Source organism: Sphaerodactylus townsendi, linkage group LG11, assembly GCF_021028975.2.
Source record: "Sphaerodactylus townsendi isolate TG3544 linkage group LG11, MPM_Stown_v2.3, whole genome shotgun sequence".
In the NCBI taxonomy this organism is placed as follows: Eukaryota; Metazoa; Chordata; class Lepidosauria; order Squamata; family Sphaerodactylidae; genus Sphaerodactylus; species Sphaerodactylus townsendi.
In genome coordinates this window covers 11,640,180-11,655,979 of record NC_059435.1, presented here as the reverse complement: position 1 = coordinate 11,655,979, position 15,800 = coordinate 11,640,180, and the positions used below count along the sequence as shown (strand labels likewise).

Sequence of the window (15,800 nt, the reverse complement as noted above, 5' to 3'; positions counted from 1 at the left end):
TGTCTCAGGCCATTCTTGAAGACATTTTCCTGTGGGGCTTCTCAAAAAAGCGATGCTGCTGGGTCTTCAGGAGGATGGTAGCCGAGGAGGACATAAAGGCTTCATCGGAGCAGACCTAGAAGATAACAGGCAGGATGAGGTGGTTATAAACCCTAACCATTTTTATCTGAGTATAAGGGACAGTGCTTTAACCAAGATGGACCCTTGTGCATGAAAGATGTGTTCCCAGAGAGATTTTCATGCTGTCCAAAACCAAAATGCTAAATAGTTACAAACAGTTAAAGGTTACCATTTGTGTGGCCTCCAAAAGGGAGATCACCTGTTTTCTCTTCCGTCGCTAAAGTAAGATGCGGACAAGCACTGGTCAGTACAACCTTAGGCATTGGTTTGGAACTGGAGGAACTGACATCAGTCAGATGTCAGCAGGAACAGCAGGAACTGACATCAGTCAGACTGTTGATTCCCAGGAGAAAATGGTGGGTATACGTATATACTCGCGTATAAGCCGAGTTTTTCAGCCCTGTTTAAAGGCTGAGAAAAGCCCCCTCGGCTTATACGGGAGTCACCATTTTCTAGCAATCACAACGAGGCCAGGGGCGAGACAACCTCCATGCCACCCGGAAGCCGCTTGTTGCTGCCCTCCTGGGAGGGTGAAGGGGGAACCCCGAGGCACCCTGGCTGGCTGGGCTTCATCAAACCCTGGGAGGCAGAGGGAGCTCCTTATTTGGGCAATGACATCAGAGGAAGTCACTGCCCAAATAAGGAGCTCCCTCTGCCTGCCTGCTGGCTGGGCTTGGTCAAACCCAGCCCGCAGGAAGAGGGAGCTCCTTATTTGGGCAGTGACTCCCCCTGATGTCACTGCCCAAATAAGGAGCTCCCTCTGCCTCCCGGCTTCCCACCCTCGGCTTATGCGCCAGTCAATAAGTTTTCCCAGGTTTGGGTAGTAAAATTAGGTGCCTCGGCTTATACACGGGTCGGCTTATACACGAGTATATATGGTATGTATTTTGCCTCATGCTCTGCAGCACTGGAAAGTTGTTACCTCCTCAGATGTAAAGAATGAAGCAATGGGATGTGCTACAAAAATGTCGCCTTCTTGGTCAAGCTGCCATTTGAGGGGCTTTTTCAGATTGGTAAAGTTGGATTATGTTCTTATTCTTGACCCACATTGTTACTGAGGTGGTTGATTTCTGCAATTAGAATTCAACTTCATGAATATTGGCTGGGCAATTACTAAGATAGTGGGAGTTAATACATTACAGGTAGAGCCCTTGTTGATCATCCTGGATCATCTAAAGATGAAGTAAGAAGAAAGAGGAGGAGGAGGAGGAGAGTTTAGATTTATATGCCACCTTTCTCTCTGTAAGGAGACTCAAGGTGCCTTACAAGCTCCTTTCCCTTCCTTTCCCCACAACAGACACGTTGTGAGGTAGGTGGGGCTGAGAGAGTTCCAAAGAACTGTGACTTGCACAAGATTACCCAGCAGGAATGTAGGAGTGCGGAAACACATGTGGTTCACCAGATAAACCTCTGCTACTCAGGTGGAGGAGTGGGGAATCAAACCCGGTTCTCCAGATTCGAATCCACCTGCTCTTAACCACTACACCACACTGGCTCCTATTCTCAAGTGCCCCACCATCGACCAGAACAGGTGATTTCGGGTGAGCACCATTGGTGGTATCTGCATGAGAGAATAGAGTTTGGAGCTTAGAAATGCTTCACATATCTATTGCTCTAGACAGTTTGCTCTACAAATGAAGACACAAATATATTCTTTATTTGTTTCTCTTTATGAGCTGCTCCCTCTTATTCAAATCAGGTCTCAGCACAATGATGTAGCATTTGGGGAAAAAGATGCATCCCAATAAACCGGCACTGGAAGTCAAGATGGAGAAGACTTCCACAGCCACCATATATTTCCCCTTGGTGCTACAATAGGTTGGCACAAAGGTCATCCACACACTGCAGAAGACCAGCATGCTGAAGGTGATGGATTTGGTTTCATGGAAACTATCTGGTAACTTCCTGGCTAGGAAGGCCACAGTGAAGCTCACAGCTGCCAGGAACCCCAGAAAGCCCAAGACACAGTAAAACATGGCCACTGACCCTTCGTTACATTCCACAATGATTTCTCTAGTTTCTGAGTGCAAATCAAAATGGGGGAAGGGAGGAAAGATTGCAAGCCACGCAGTACAAAGAGTGGCTTGAAAGAGTGAGCAGGAAATTACTATTGAACTGGCCAGTCTTCTCCCCACCCATTTCCGCATCCTGGACCCTGGCTTGGTAGCCACAAAGGCTAGAATCACAGTGATGGTTTTGGCCAACACACAAGAAACAGCCATTGAGAAAATGCAGCCAAACGCAGCTTGACGGATGAGGCAGGTCCCTTTCTCAGGTCTTCCAATGAAGAGCAAAGCACAAAGGAAGCACAGGAAGAGAGAGACGAGAAGAATGTAGGAGAGGCTGCGGTTGTTGGCCTTCACAATAGGCGTGTTCTTGTGCTTCACGAAAGTTCCCAAGACCCAAGCTGTGATGAAAGAAAGGGAAACAGCCAAAATAGCCAAACTAGTCCCTAAAGGTTCTTCATAAGACAGGTAGCTGATGTATTTTGGAAGGCATGAATCTTGATCAGTGTTAGGATAATGATCTTCGGGGCACTGGAAACAGTAATCCATGTCTGAAAAATAAAATATTGGCTGCTGTACCAGGTAGACTTTTGTATAGTGCTTCTGTCTTACAGTTGCATTGCCAGCTTGAGGCTGGTGTCCATTATATTGGTTTTTATAAGCCATTATGAATCTTGTATTGCAAGTGAAAATGGGATAAGTTGATCCAATAAATACATCCATAACAAAATAGAGTGCAAAGTAATCAGCACAGACGGGAATGAGGACTGAGAATTTTAAATGGGAAAGATGAGTTCATGCTTTGCTCATCCAGCTATACTTATGGCAAGTGAAACTCCAGTTGGGTACAGAAGCTGCTGGAGTTTTAGTAATCAACTTGGCAAGGGTATCCATACTAAATGAGAGGAGGTGGTCTTCTACCCCTAAGTACCACTCTCCGCACTGCCTTTCATGGTTATGTTTTATGTTTTAGTTGTTTTTTTTTCCATGAAAGCAAATGGTATACACAAGTCACTTCATATTTCATCAGGGCCATTGCAGAAAAGTGAATAATATTTGCCAACGGTACGGAAATGCATGTCTATCATATTATTCATGATCCAGATTACAGTTCACGTATTCCATATTAAGTGTATACAATTCCTCTTACCTATCTGGTTTGTAATCTTCCCTTGTGGACATGGAATACAAGTATAGCAGCAAAATGGTTTCCCTTCTTTCTTTGTCTTACTCTGACCCAACTGGCATGGTTTGTTACACCTGGAAAGGGGCAGCGTCTGTCATCAAGGAAAAAGAAGAATGTTGAATAATTCAAAATGTATACTTTGGGACTAATTGCTCGATAGCAAGTGTTCTCTTTCTACCAAAGCAGAAAGAGAACACTTCACTACAATACAGTACTCTTGGTATCAAATCTAAATTCCCAACGTCTACCATTTTTGGAGTTTTTTACTCATACCTTACAAGTCTAGGGCTCATTCCGCACATGCAGAATAATGCACTTTCAAACTGCTTTCAGTGCTCTTTGAAGCTGTGTGGAATAGCAAAATCCACTTGCAAACTGTTCTGAAAGTCGTTTGAAAACGCATTATTTTGCATGTGCGGAAGGAGCCTAGAGCAAAATGTACACATCTCCATATGCTTTCATAACTCCCTCTTAGTTTTCTGGATCTCAATGTATTTCTGTTTCAATGATGTTTTTCTGAGATAGAATGATGGCAACAGGGAATGCTAAACTTCCTATGTCCGTCCATACCTTTAAATTTTATTGAACAAACTAGGTAGAATCAGGAAATCAAGCAAGAGGTAACTATGAACCGTCAGGTTATGTGATCTGTTTTCTTGCTGCTGAACTATACTTGAGACTGAAGAATGTGTCTGTGTAAATCTTGATCTATTTATGCCTATTAAAGGTTAATAAAGATGAACAATCTTCAATATTTGGCATGGGCACAACACTTAATCGAGCTTTGTGAGTTTCTTCAGTTGGTTAGATGGTACGAGTGGTTCTTTACTTAAATGGTTCACTTAGATGTCTCTGGCTAATGGATTCATCATGAATTTGGGTTCTCACAGTGTGGCACCCTTTCCATAGGCATAGCTAGATTATACTGCACCCGGTGCGCACTCTGTGTTTTCCGCCCCCCCCCCCCCCGTGGTCCTCCCTGACCCCCACTTACCTCATTGAAACAGTGCAGGCTGGAGAAGCAGCCTGTTCCCTTCAGGCTGAAAATGGCCTGGTGGGAACTACACTGTGAGACCTTAGAGCTTGCAAGGTCTCCTGGGAAGGGTAGTTCCCACCAGGCTGTTTTCAGCCTGAAGGGAACAGGTTGCTTCTCCAGCTTGCTCTGTTTCAATAAGGTAAGTGAGTAGGGCGGAAGGCACCACAGGGGGAAGGGGGGGGTGCCCTGTGCAATGTGCACCCCACCCTCTGGATCCATATTGGATCCATAAGTCTCCACAGGCGGACATAAATCAGCCCGTTGCCTAGACAGGGGTGGTGCGGCAGGTCCATCCAAACCTTCAGGGCATAATGGTCGGACCACGGCACTCAGAGGATACAGCCATATCAATCCCTGCCCCAAAGACCAAATCCAGAGTGTGACCAGCCTCATCAGTGGGGCCAGAACTTACTAAGGAGAGCCTTGACTACTATGTAGGTATTTAACACATTCAAAGTGGATATTTAATACACGCAGTTAAGGGTCTTGATGTTGATCCAATTACAAAAGCTCACAAAACTCTCCATCTCAGACAGATACCTCCTCCTTCTTGAAGTCATGTGGGTGCTCAACCAACCAGAGCACAGATCAGCTTACCCAATCAGAGTGCTTTCCTGTTCCCAGGATGTTTTCCCCACTCTGTTGTGCTAGCACCTTGTTCTGTGACTCAGTTGAACTATTTTATTGTGCAGTTCAGCACAGCAAGCAAAATTACAATGGGTTTTTCTACTCAAAACATTCAGGTGAACAGCTTCTAAATCATCTCCAAGTTTTATCGTGTTCACCACTTAACCATTTGAAGTCTCAATTCCTGGACTGAAACTGATTGACACTTTGTAGGAATTAGCTTTGCCTGATTGCCCATCATGGCAGTCAATCTTCCACCTCCGGCTCCAAGCCCCCAAGGCTGGTATTTACCCCAGCTGGAGCCAACACGTGTGGTATGAAGCCACCATGTTCAATGCTTTGTTTATCATTTCTAGCTAAACCTAGAAGTTGTTTCGCTACTTTCCAAGAATGGTCTAGGAATTCTCCTAATCTTGTCAAATTTTAACATAGAGATTGAGGAATTCAGCATAGAGATTGGAGGATAACACAATGTATTCCAATCCCCCATTTTTGTCTACCACTGGAGGGAAAAGTCATGCTAGTTGGAAGAGATATACTTCAGAACATAAATGATGGACCATAGTTCTTGAAATGTGCTTGGATCATACCTGGTTGAACCTGCTGGGCCATATGATGGCCTCTTCATGGATAGTGAGCACTTCGTGTGAGGGAGCCCCAGGGTCTACCTTCCCAACTTTGATTCTAAGAAAGGACTGGTTTGGAAATGTGACCCAATTTATAATATCAAATCCAGTTTCTAGCTCTCCATTTTGGTTGAAGGCAACCTTTGTCCCAGCACTGTTATTGAATGAGATGCCTCTCAGAAAGAAGTGTAGCTAAGCAAGGAGAGGGAAAGCAAGCATTAGAATGTAGCAAATGGTGGGCGTGTACAACTGGCTCTGTGTTGTATTGAAGATAAATACAAAGAGAAACAGGAGCTCAAGTTGAGAAAAATGCTTTCAGTTAGGCCTGGAATGGAAACAGCATGAAAATTAAAGAGGAAAAGGGAGGTAAATAGAAAACTCTATGTATATGACAACCAAATAAATGTCTGGCACATAGTAGATGAATCCATTGGACAAATTAGTGATGTGACCATCCTTTATCGAATTTGTGTTTAACAGACCCAATTGTTTTTCAGAAAATCCAAGGAAAGATTGGTAAAGGTTGGATTATGTGGTTCAATTTTATTGGCCCACAAACAGAGTGCCCCCTTCCAAACTCAAGTGTTCCCAATTTGGGGGGGGGGAGGGGGTAAATGACGGCTTATAAAATTGAATCCCTGAACCAAACTTAATCAAACTTTGCAGTTCTTGTCAGGAGGGTCAACAGCAGCCATGCTGCCGATCTGTTGCCTCTTCCTTGACAACAGCCCCCGGCCCCTGTCAAAGCACCGCAAAGACTCACTAACATCTTCCAATGTAGGAAATTTCTCTTTGCAATTCTTTGACTGGTGGAAATTTGCGTCTTCATTTCTGTTGTGTTGTGATATGCTTTTGTTAGTCTATCTACAGTGAGTTGCAGTCCTTGTACTTGACCAAACTAATTTCAGAAGGCATGTTCTACATTTCCACAGGTCATAAAGTAGAAATGATGGCAGATACAGTACACACAGTCATTCATAAGACCAGTCTTGGTGAAGGCACATCTTATTCTTCAGTCCAATTGACGTACCTACATATATGGTGAACTTCCTACCTAAAGATCACCCAGAGGCCCCTTCCGCACACGCAAAATAATGCGTTTTCAAACCACTTTCCCAACTGTTTGCAAGTGGATTTTGCTACTCCGCACAGCTTCAAAGAGCACTGAAAGCAGTTTGAAAGTGCATTATTCTGCATGTGCGGAATGAGCCAGAATTTATAGGAACGGCTGTTGAAGTACCTGTAACCCTCTTTAACCCTTATCAGCACACTCTTCATTTACACAGGAACGCAAGGCAACTGGCTGTCAAACAGAAGCTGAAGCTAACCTGTCATGAAAGAGACATGTTGCCTAGGATGTGTTAGATCAGGGGTCTGCAACCTGCGGCTCTCCAGATGTTCATAGACTACAAATCCCATCAGCTCCTGCCAGCATGGCCAATTGGCCATGCTGGCAGGGGCTGGTGGGAATTGTAGTCCATGAACATCTGGAGAGTCACAGGTTGCAGACCCCTGTGTTAGACCTACATCTATATATATAAAAATCTATCAGTGCATTTTTCTGCTGACAGGTAATCTCCCAAACTACTGGACCGATTGCTTTGAAATTTTCACACAACGTCGCATTCGCGTGCGGCCAGGTTTCCATACTGTTTCCACACCTCCTGTTGTGTACATGTCACAACTGTGCCCATTATTGTGTACATGCCACACCTGTGACAGTTGGAACCACAGTTCTGTTCCGCAACAGTGCCATCTGCTGGCCGTCAAAGCAACACCCTCTGATACAAGGGAACCAACCATGCCTTCCTTGAAAACCACTGCCTTATGGAGTGAAAGGGATGGGGCGGGCCATCTGCACATGGCCCACCCACCCTAGCGGAGGAAGGGGAAGGGGAGGGAGGGTCCATGGGTTTGCTGGACCAAACGCTCTGAAATTTGAACACAACATAGCTCATGCCTCCCAGCGTGTTTTACGCTACATAATTCGCCTGCAAGGGAAGGGAGTGAAAGGGACAGGATTAGCCACCTGCACATGGCCCACCCACCCTAGCAGAGGAAGGGGAACGTTAGGGAGGGACTGGCCAGGATGTCATGCAAGGGAACGGGAGAGAGGAAGGGGAGCGAGGGGCTCCTTGCCCCTCCCCTCCCTTGCAAGCATGTCCGAACCGTTCGCTTCCCCTTTTCTTTCTTTTCCACTTCACCAGACTCAGCCACAGCAACGTGTGGCCGGGCCCGCTAATATATGATAAGTTTACTGCCATGGTTCTACTCAGGAGATTACCATCAATGGCTTTTGATTCAGAAGTTTCTGCCTTTCTTTATCTCCCATGATTGATTGCCTGAATCTTTGTAAATGCATGGCATGTAAGGCATGTGCCACAGCATAGACAGCATCATGCACACTGCTGCTGTGGCCAGTCATGCTCATTTCAAAAACGGTCTTGGGAAGATTCTCCAGTTTCTCCCTCCCAGTGCACATTGGCTCCACTTTCTGCTCCTCAACATGTTTGGACAAAGAACAGGCAAATACATTTTCCCAGAAGTCTTTGATGAAGCCATCTTCATTTTCTACTATAGGGTTTCTCATCTCCAAAAATTTCTGGAATCTGAGCGACTTCTTGGAAGGAACTGAAAGAGAGATTGCCCCATGGATGAAGCGTATGCTCCACCCTCTTTGAAAGGCGAGTGAAGTGAACTCCATCTCGGCAGTCATAATCCAGACTTTTGTCTTCACGGGTTCATTGTCATATGCTAAGAAGTGCAGCAATGTTCTCATAACTGCCATGGTTTGACTTTCACCACAGACAACGACTACATTGGCTGAGCTTCTCATGGCAACACGAAACGAGTCACTCCCTTCTGATATCATATCTGCAATTGCAGTGAAAAAAGTTAAGGAGGGAAATTTTTCTATGAAGTCAAAGCAGATGTTTTTCTTGGAAAACAGGGAAAGTGCATCTTTTACAAAAATTTCTCCATTGTCATCATTCGTGTAAATCACCCCGATCCATGTCCAACTGAAATGCAGCAGTAATTGAAGAATCCCCATATATTGATGGGCCCCATTTGGGAACATGTGGTGAAAGGAAGCAGGTTGGCTTGGGTCATTCTTAAGTGGAGTAGAAGCGTACGTTACCTAAGAAAAGAGGGAGATGCAAAGAGCCATTATGAAAATCAAAGGTAAAAAGCATGGTAGGGGATTGAATTCTCCAACTGGAACATGTGAATACCAATTCTGGGTTGGATGCAGCCAGCTTTCCCCCTCTATCTTGCCTGATTTATCTCTGTGCAACAACACCTTTCTTTTCCACAGAGTTTTGGTCAGTGCAGAACCCTTAATACCCATCAGAGTCCTTTGTGGCAGCCCAAGGGGAATTTTTCTACCTTTCTCACCATGTGCAAAAACTTTCTGCACACATCTGCCTCTTAACATTTCAATTTCTACATGCACTCAGCCTTCGTGAAGAATTCAAAATGTATGGCTTCAGGCCAGTTCCTTCCTTGCCATGTTCAGTTAGCTAGTTAGGTAGTGAAGGTCAATGGGAGCAGCAGTGGCGTAGTGGCTAAGAGCAGGTGCATTCTGATCTGGAGGAACCGGGTTTGATTCCCAGCTCTGCCGCTTGAGTTGTGGAGGCTCATCTGGGGAATTCAGATTAGCCTGTGCACTCCCACACACGCCAGCTGGGTGACCTTGGGCTAGTCACAGCTTCTTGGAGCTCTCTCAGCCCCACCCACCTCACAGGGGGTTTGTTGTGAGGGGGGAAGGGCAAGGAGATTGTCAGCCCCTTTGAGTCTCCTACAGGAGAGAAAGGGGGGATATAAATCCAAACTCCTCCTCCTCCTCCTCCTCCTCCTCCTCCTCCTCCTCCTCTTCTTCTTCTTCCTCTTCTTCTTCCTCTTCCTCTTCCTCTTCATGAAATGCATACACAAGTGATGCAATTCTCAAATTCACCTCAGTCCTAAAATACCTGATACAAACCAGTGATTAAATAGCAGATGATACAATACCAAACAGCAGTTTACAATGTGAATTAAAACCTTCAACTATGCTTAATAACTCAAAGGGCTATTATTTCCTAAAAGTATTTGCTTCCCACTTAATCCTGTGGCGTGACATCAGCTTGCTGTACCTTACAAATGTTTGCACAATTTTTAGCAATTTGACTAGAAAGATGAACATGGCCTCCAGATTCGAGCATTTTAATCTTCTTCTGAGCCTTCAGAGATGCTGTTCAGGAAAAGGGCAATAATCTTAAAGCAGACAAAATTAGAAAAGGGAAACCTGAAAACAAACAAACTGAAAGCTTTCTGTTTCTCTGGTCTGACAGGGGCATAATCTCTTTACCCTTGGGGTATTTTGGAATTGACCTTCCAGCGTGGCAAATGCTCGACTATGGGTATTTTATTTCTAGAATGGAAAAATAGACAGTTGAAGCAAAGATGTATTTACAACTAGAAGGTGCCATGAATGGGAGTGATCTTGCACATTCCAGCTGGTGTTCTTATGGCCTGTTACACATAGGATGCTTACCTTGGGGCTCTTTGAGGGTTTTTCAATGCATGCGGGCTTGCAGAGGGGTGTTGTCGCATTTTACTCCATGTCTTTTACATGTGAGAAGCCATTCTTTGCCCGAGAAGCCATTCTCTGCCTGCCCTGAAGTTAGCTTGTGGGTCTCAATGGCCTCTGCAGCTTTTCCTGGTTTTCGTAACTCCACCCATCAGATCTTCTTAAGGATACAGATTTAATCACACCAGTAATTGCAAGATAAAGAGCATTGTTGAAGCCCGTTAAATTGCATTTCTACTGATATACCTGTGATCAGTGGTGTAGTGCCCACAGGGCGGGGGCGACGCCCCAGGCGGAGGCATGGCCAGGCTGTGGAGGGGTCATTCCTGGTCGTTCTGGGGGCATTCTAGGTCGGGGGCAGGTGGGGGCGGGCGGGGGTGGGCAGCAGTGCAACAGGGGCGCAGTTTTCCCTTGCTCCACCTTTGCCTGTAATCACAAGTATATTGATATTGTAGTCACTTTCCCAACATAACCCTCCTTCCCCCTGCCCAAAGAAAGAGGCAAAGCCACACATGGACCACACACTACTAATGAAGGGGACTGTGTGCTAGTTTCCCATCCCTTCCACACACACAAACACACACACACGACACACACACTCTATCTCTTTCTCTTCCTGACTCTGCTGCAGCCAGAAAATTGTTTTAATATACAGCCTTGTATATTGGAGAGGGCAGAAGCAGAGCAGGGGAGGTGTGATGGTGCCAGAAAAACACCCTGCTTGTGTTGTTCCTATTGATGCAGTAGTCAAGTCAAGTCAACTTTATTGTAGAGCCATAGGCCATTACAATATTACTATATTAAAACATCTAAATCAGCTTAATGTACAGATTTAAAAAAACATTTTACAACTAAAAATCAAATATATGAACACTGAGGCCAACAAGAACTAAAGAACTGGCAGCTGTGAAATCAACCAAGTGTAATAATAAGTTATGCTTAAGAACCTAAGAACATAAGAACCAGCCTGCTGGATCAGACCAGAGTCCGTCTAGTCCAGCACTCTGCTACTCACAGTGGCCCACTAGGTGCCTTTGGGAGCTCACGTGCAGGATGTGAAAGCAATGGCCTTCTGCTGCTGCTGCTCCTGAGCACCTGGTCTGCTAAGGCATTTGCAATCTGAGATCAAGGAGGATCAACATTGGTAGCCATAAATCAACTTCTCCTCCATAAATCTGTCCAAGCCCTTTTTAAAGCTATCCAGGTTAATGGCCATCACCATCTCCTGTGACAGCTACATTTAGAGGCTACATTCATTGCTTCTAATAATGTCGCCTCACGTGAAATGCTTGAGGTACAAATGTGACCCAGGAGGAAGCTCAGAGACTGGACGAACTCCCCTGTCACAACAAAAAGCCACCGAATTGAGCGAAAGGATCTGAATATGTAACATTGCCTGGATGGTCCAGCCTAGATCTCAGAAGCGAAGCAGGGTCAGCGCAGGTTAGTGCTTGGATGGGAGACAACCAGTGCAGACCAATGTCATTGCACAGAGCCAGGCAATGGCAAAACCGCTGTGTTGGTTGCTTCCCTTGTAAAACCTCTTGAGTCCATAGGGCAGCTGTGTCTCGATGACATTCTACACATAAAGCTTACAGCAGGGAGAGAGCAAAGGAGGGCAAATTCTTTTACTGGTTTGTCGGAACCATGGAGTAGAGTTTGAAGAATTTTACGTCACTTCTCATTGGTGGGAAAAGGTGTTTTGTTTTTTGTAATCACTGATCTTTTATACTCCCCTTATGAGAATGTCATCTGTATCACTAACATAGATGCTCTTAAAATTGATGTGGCTGAGAGAATACAGGCATCTTTGGGTGGGCTGCAGCTCAGCAGCACGACATCTGTCTTGTTGGCAGTGGCCCTTGCCCTACCTCTAGTTTTTCCATTTCAAACAAAGAGGTGATATATGATGGGAAAGACCTCAACTGAGAGCCTGACAGGCAGCTGCCTGTCAGAGTAGACAACACTGACACAGGACGTGACTCAGTGTCAGGCAGCTTCCTGGGTTGTTTACATTGCTTTTTTGGAGGCTACATTCATTGTTTAAAAAAAACCATGAACCATTTTGTTCCACAGTCCAAAACATTCCTGATGACTGAAGAAAGTTTTTTCTTAGGAGAATAATTAACCTTTGAGTGACAAACAGAGCATACTATTTCGGCCATGCCTCTTTCTTCCTGGAAACCATGACATCGTAACTAAAGATCTAAAGCAGGGGTCCCCAAACTACGGCCCGGGGGCCAAATGTGGCCCCCTGAAGGCATTTATCCGGCCCGCCAGGCATGGCAGCAATGGCTCCATTCATGTGCAGTGGGGGCTCGAGGGAGAGGAGGAACTGGCCCCAACGGCCGTTGATTGCAGTTACATGATGGCACCCCCAAATCTCCATGCATTTTCTGACCCAGAGTTGGAAACCTTACATGTGGCAACGCCTGCTCCGCCCTTCCCTCTCGGCTACTCCATGTGTTGCTCTCAGGCTTTCTGTTCCGCCTCACTCCCATTGGCATCAGCCAGGCTGGCAAATCGCTCGCTGGCTGCTAGGGAGGAAAGAACCCAGGAAGATACCTGATCCTGGGTTAGATGGAATGCTTCATTGGGAAAGTTCTGCATTTTTTTTAACAGGGGAAGGTATTCCACAGCCTCCCCAACAATATTTGGAGCCCGCCCTGTAATTGACATACTTTGGTCACTGTTCTAAAAATAGACCATGACAGAAAGGCTGAAAGGTGAAATCAAACATTTTACAATCATTTGTGCATAGGAATTTGTTCATAGTTTTTTTTAGTCCGGCCCTCCAACAATCTGAGGGACAGTGAACTGGCCCCCTGTTTAAAAAGTTTGGGGACCCCTGATCTAAAGGAATGTGAATTAACAGCCCATGACTGAAGCCCACTCATTACCTGTGGAATCTTGTAGGTGCTCAGAATGGTTGCCATGTCATGACAAAAATTAGCACTCGGTCCCCCGATGGCAGCGACCAGGTTGCTGAGGGAGCTACACTTGTAGTTGGGGATGAATCTTCCCCGTGTGGAGAGGAGTTCCATGGAGGCCTGATAGGTCCTTCTTGCACTGAAATAGCTGTTGTAGAGGCTGAAGCCAAGCGTGATGTTGGGTAACAGTTGTGGGTTTTCATTGATCTCCTGAACAGCAAATACCAAAGCCAGGATGTGCTGATAATTCTGAGTCAGGACTCTACAATCATAGACTATGTTGTGAAAATTATTAGAGTGGATCGCAAGAAGGATGGGGAGCAGCCCTTTGGAAGTAATGCAGAGATGTGAAATTGTGTCTCATTAGAAAAGACAAAAAAGAAAAAGAAAAAGAAAAAAGAAAAGCTATACCCCAAAACAGGGAAATGAGTGGGAACAATTCCCTTCCCAATTTGTGCAAGGAGGTTTCACTTGGATACTTAGAAACTCTTTCTAGCTTATGAAAGAATCAGATCTTTATACTACTTTTTACTTTGCCTTGGAACTAATACTCTGGTTCCCAAAATCTTTTGAGGATAAGGAACGAATTTTAACATGAAAAAATCCCGTGCGTTCTCCCTTCCCACATTATACTAATCACAGTATTGGTATCTGTCAATGGAGAAGTCGATAAAGAACAAATCAAAAATGTGAATTCTTAGAGCACGTATGGATTCTTAGATCCCTTGCAATAACTCTACTGTCTCCCAGAGAATCCCTGACCCCCCAGGCTGAAAACCACTGAACCAAGACGGATTAAACAAACATACAGTGCAAATAAAACTAATCTGCCCATTGACAGAAAGGTGGCTCTGAAGTGCAAGAAGAGAGAAGAGCAGCCCTTTGGAATAAAGGCAGAGCTACAGGAATGACATTCATTTAATCTTTAAATCCAACTACTTACATGTGCTCACCAGTTGCAACCTGGGAAGGATGGTGCTTGAATGTTAATGCATCAGAAGAGATGTAGATTTGGGAAAGAATGCCACCGATGATAAAAAAACCCGACTGGTGATATTTGTGCAGTATTGGAAGAGGGTCAATGAGGGTGCATTGAGCTCCAGGAGCATCACACACTGCCCAGGGCAGGAGCACGAGTACAAAATACAAGACACCCACTATCTGGCTTGATAACCTTCCTCATGGACAGCAGTTCGATTCCTGCCACATTGTTATGGAAGTGTCTCTTAGCATCAAATGGCCACTTAAGCAGCAGCGGCGTAGGAGGTTAAGAGCTCGTATATCTAATCTGGAGGAACCGGGTTTGATTCCCAGCTCTGCTGCCTGAGCTGTGGAGGCTTATCTGGGGAATTCAGATTAGCCTGTACACTCCCACACACGCCAGCTTGGGCTAGTCACAGCTTCTCGGAGCTCTCTCAGCCCCCCTACCTCACAGGGTGTTTGTTGTGAGGGGGGAAGGGCAAGGAGATTGTAAGCCCCTTTGAGTCTCCTATAGGAGAGAAAGGGAGGATGTAAATCCAAACTCTTCTTCTTCTCTTCTTAAATGGCCCCTGACTTTGTTGCTGCAATAACAGGGCCCATTCAATGAAAAGTGCCAATGGCCAGTCTGCCTCCGGGTGCAAAAGATATTAGTAGCACCTTTCATGTTGTTTTTCATCTCTTGGATCTCCCCACAGAATTGGAGAAAGCACGGATGGTGAATAATCTCAGAGGCTTTGGGCAGCAACCCAGAAATTATGAATTCTCTGTGACATTTCAGAAGAAAACATGTTTACTTCAGCCCAGATGACATCTTTGTCAGGGACGGTAGATTATCAAGAGACACAAAGTTCATTAGCTTGGGGGAAGGGGACTAACACAGGGGAAAATCACTGTGCCAAATCTATGGTACAGCATATGATTCTCCACATATCCTAATGTGGGGCGTTTCCCCACTCTCCACGATCCCCCCTATGGCGCGCACCCTGGCGCGCACCCGGGCATCCCCATGACCCCGCGCTCACAAGGCGCCGTTTACAAGAGCACCAGGGATGCCGCGCGCTGAGGGGGCATGACAGCAGCAGCATCGGGGCGACTGCGCTGTTGCCGCCCCTGTCATGGGGAATGCTGGGGGACCCCGCGCTACTTGAGCAGAGTAGCGCGGGGCTTAAGGTAAGTGGGGAAAGGCCCCCAGGCTAGTTTTTCAAATTCAGAATAGGTAAATGCTTTAATGGTCCAGGCGCTATTGAAGTGTTTAATTATTTACCACACGTATACCACTCCCTTTTATTATGAATTCCTCACAGTGGTCAGCTAATAAAAACACTGCATAAATAAAATGATACCATAGTCCTAGTACTCCAGTGAAGAACACTGTAGATTCATCCGCAAGATCATGGGCCTAAATAATGACACTTCAGCAAGAAGGAATTTAATCAGCCACAACACCTCTGTGTGCATGCGTGCGTGCGTGCGTGCGTGCGTGCGTGCGTGCGTGCGTGCGTGCGTGCGTGCGTGCGTGCGTGTATATGAGGGGGACAGTATCTGATCTCCTAAATAAGACCAGTGAAGTTAAATGATAAGGCATCCAAACTAGAGAAGTACAAAAGAAAAATCTATTTTTGTTTCAGACTGCAAAGAACCACAAATTGAAACGCTACACCATTCTTTATTACAATATGGCCAAACAAAAGAAATATGTGTATGTCTTTCTTTATGGG

The 15,800-nt window shown here is 45.4% G+C and overlaps 1 protein-coding gene across 1 annotated transcript; it reads right to left on the bottom strand.

Annotated features, from left to right (window-relative positions):
• Nucleotides 1-1,775: 1,775 nt before the first annotated feature.
• LOC125440574 (vomeronasal type-2 receptor 26-like) lies at nucleotides 1,776-13,230 on the bottom strand. Its single transcript, XM_048510443.1, has 5 exons — nucleotides 13,072-13,230; nucleotides 7,886-8,740; nucleotides 5,566-5,793; nucleotides 3,277-3,403; nucleotides 1,776-2,677 (listed from the first exon to the last, which is right to left on the bottom strand). Exons 1-5 carry the CDS (start codon nucleotides 13,213-13,215, stop codon nucleotides 1,776-1,778), a joined length of 2,256 nt encoding a protein of 751 aa, XP_048366400.1. The 5' UTR covers nucleotides 13,216-13,230.
• Between the last annotated feature and the right edge of the window lie 2,570 nt (nucleotides 13,231-15,800).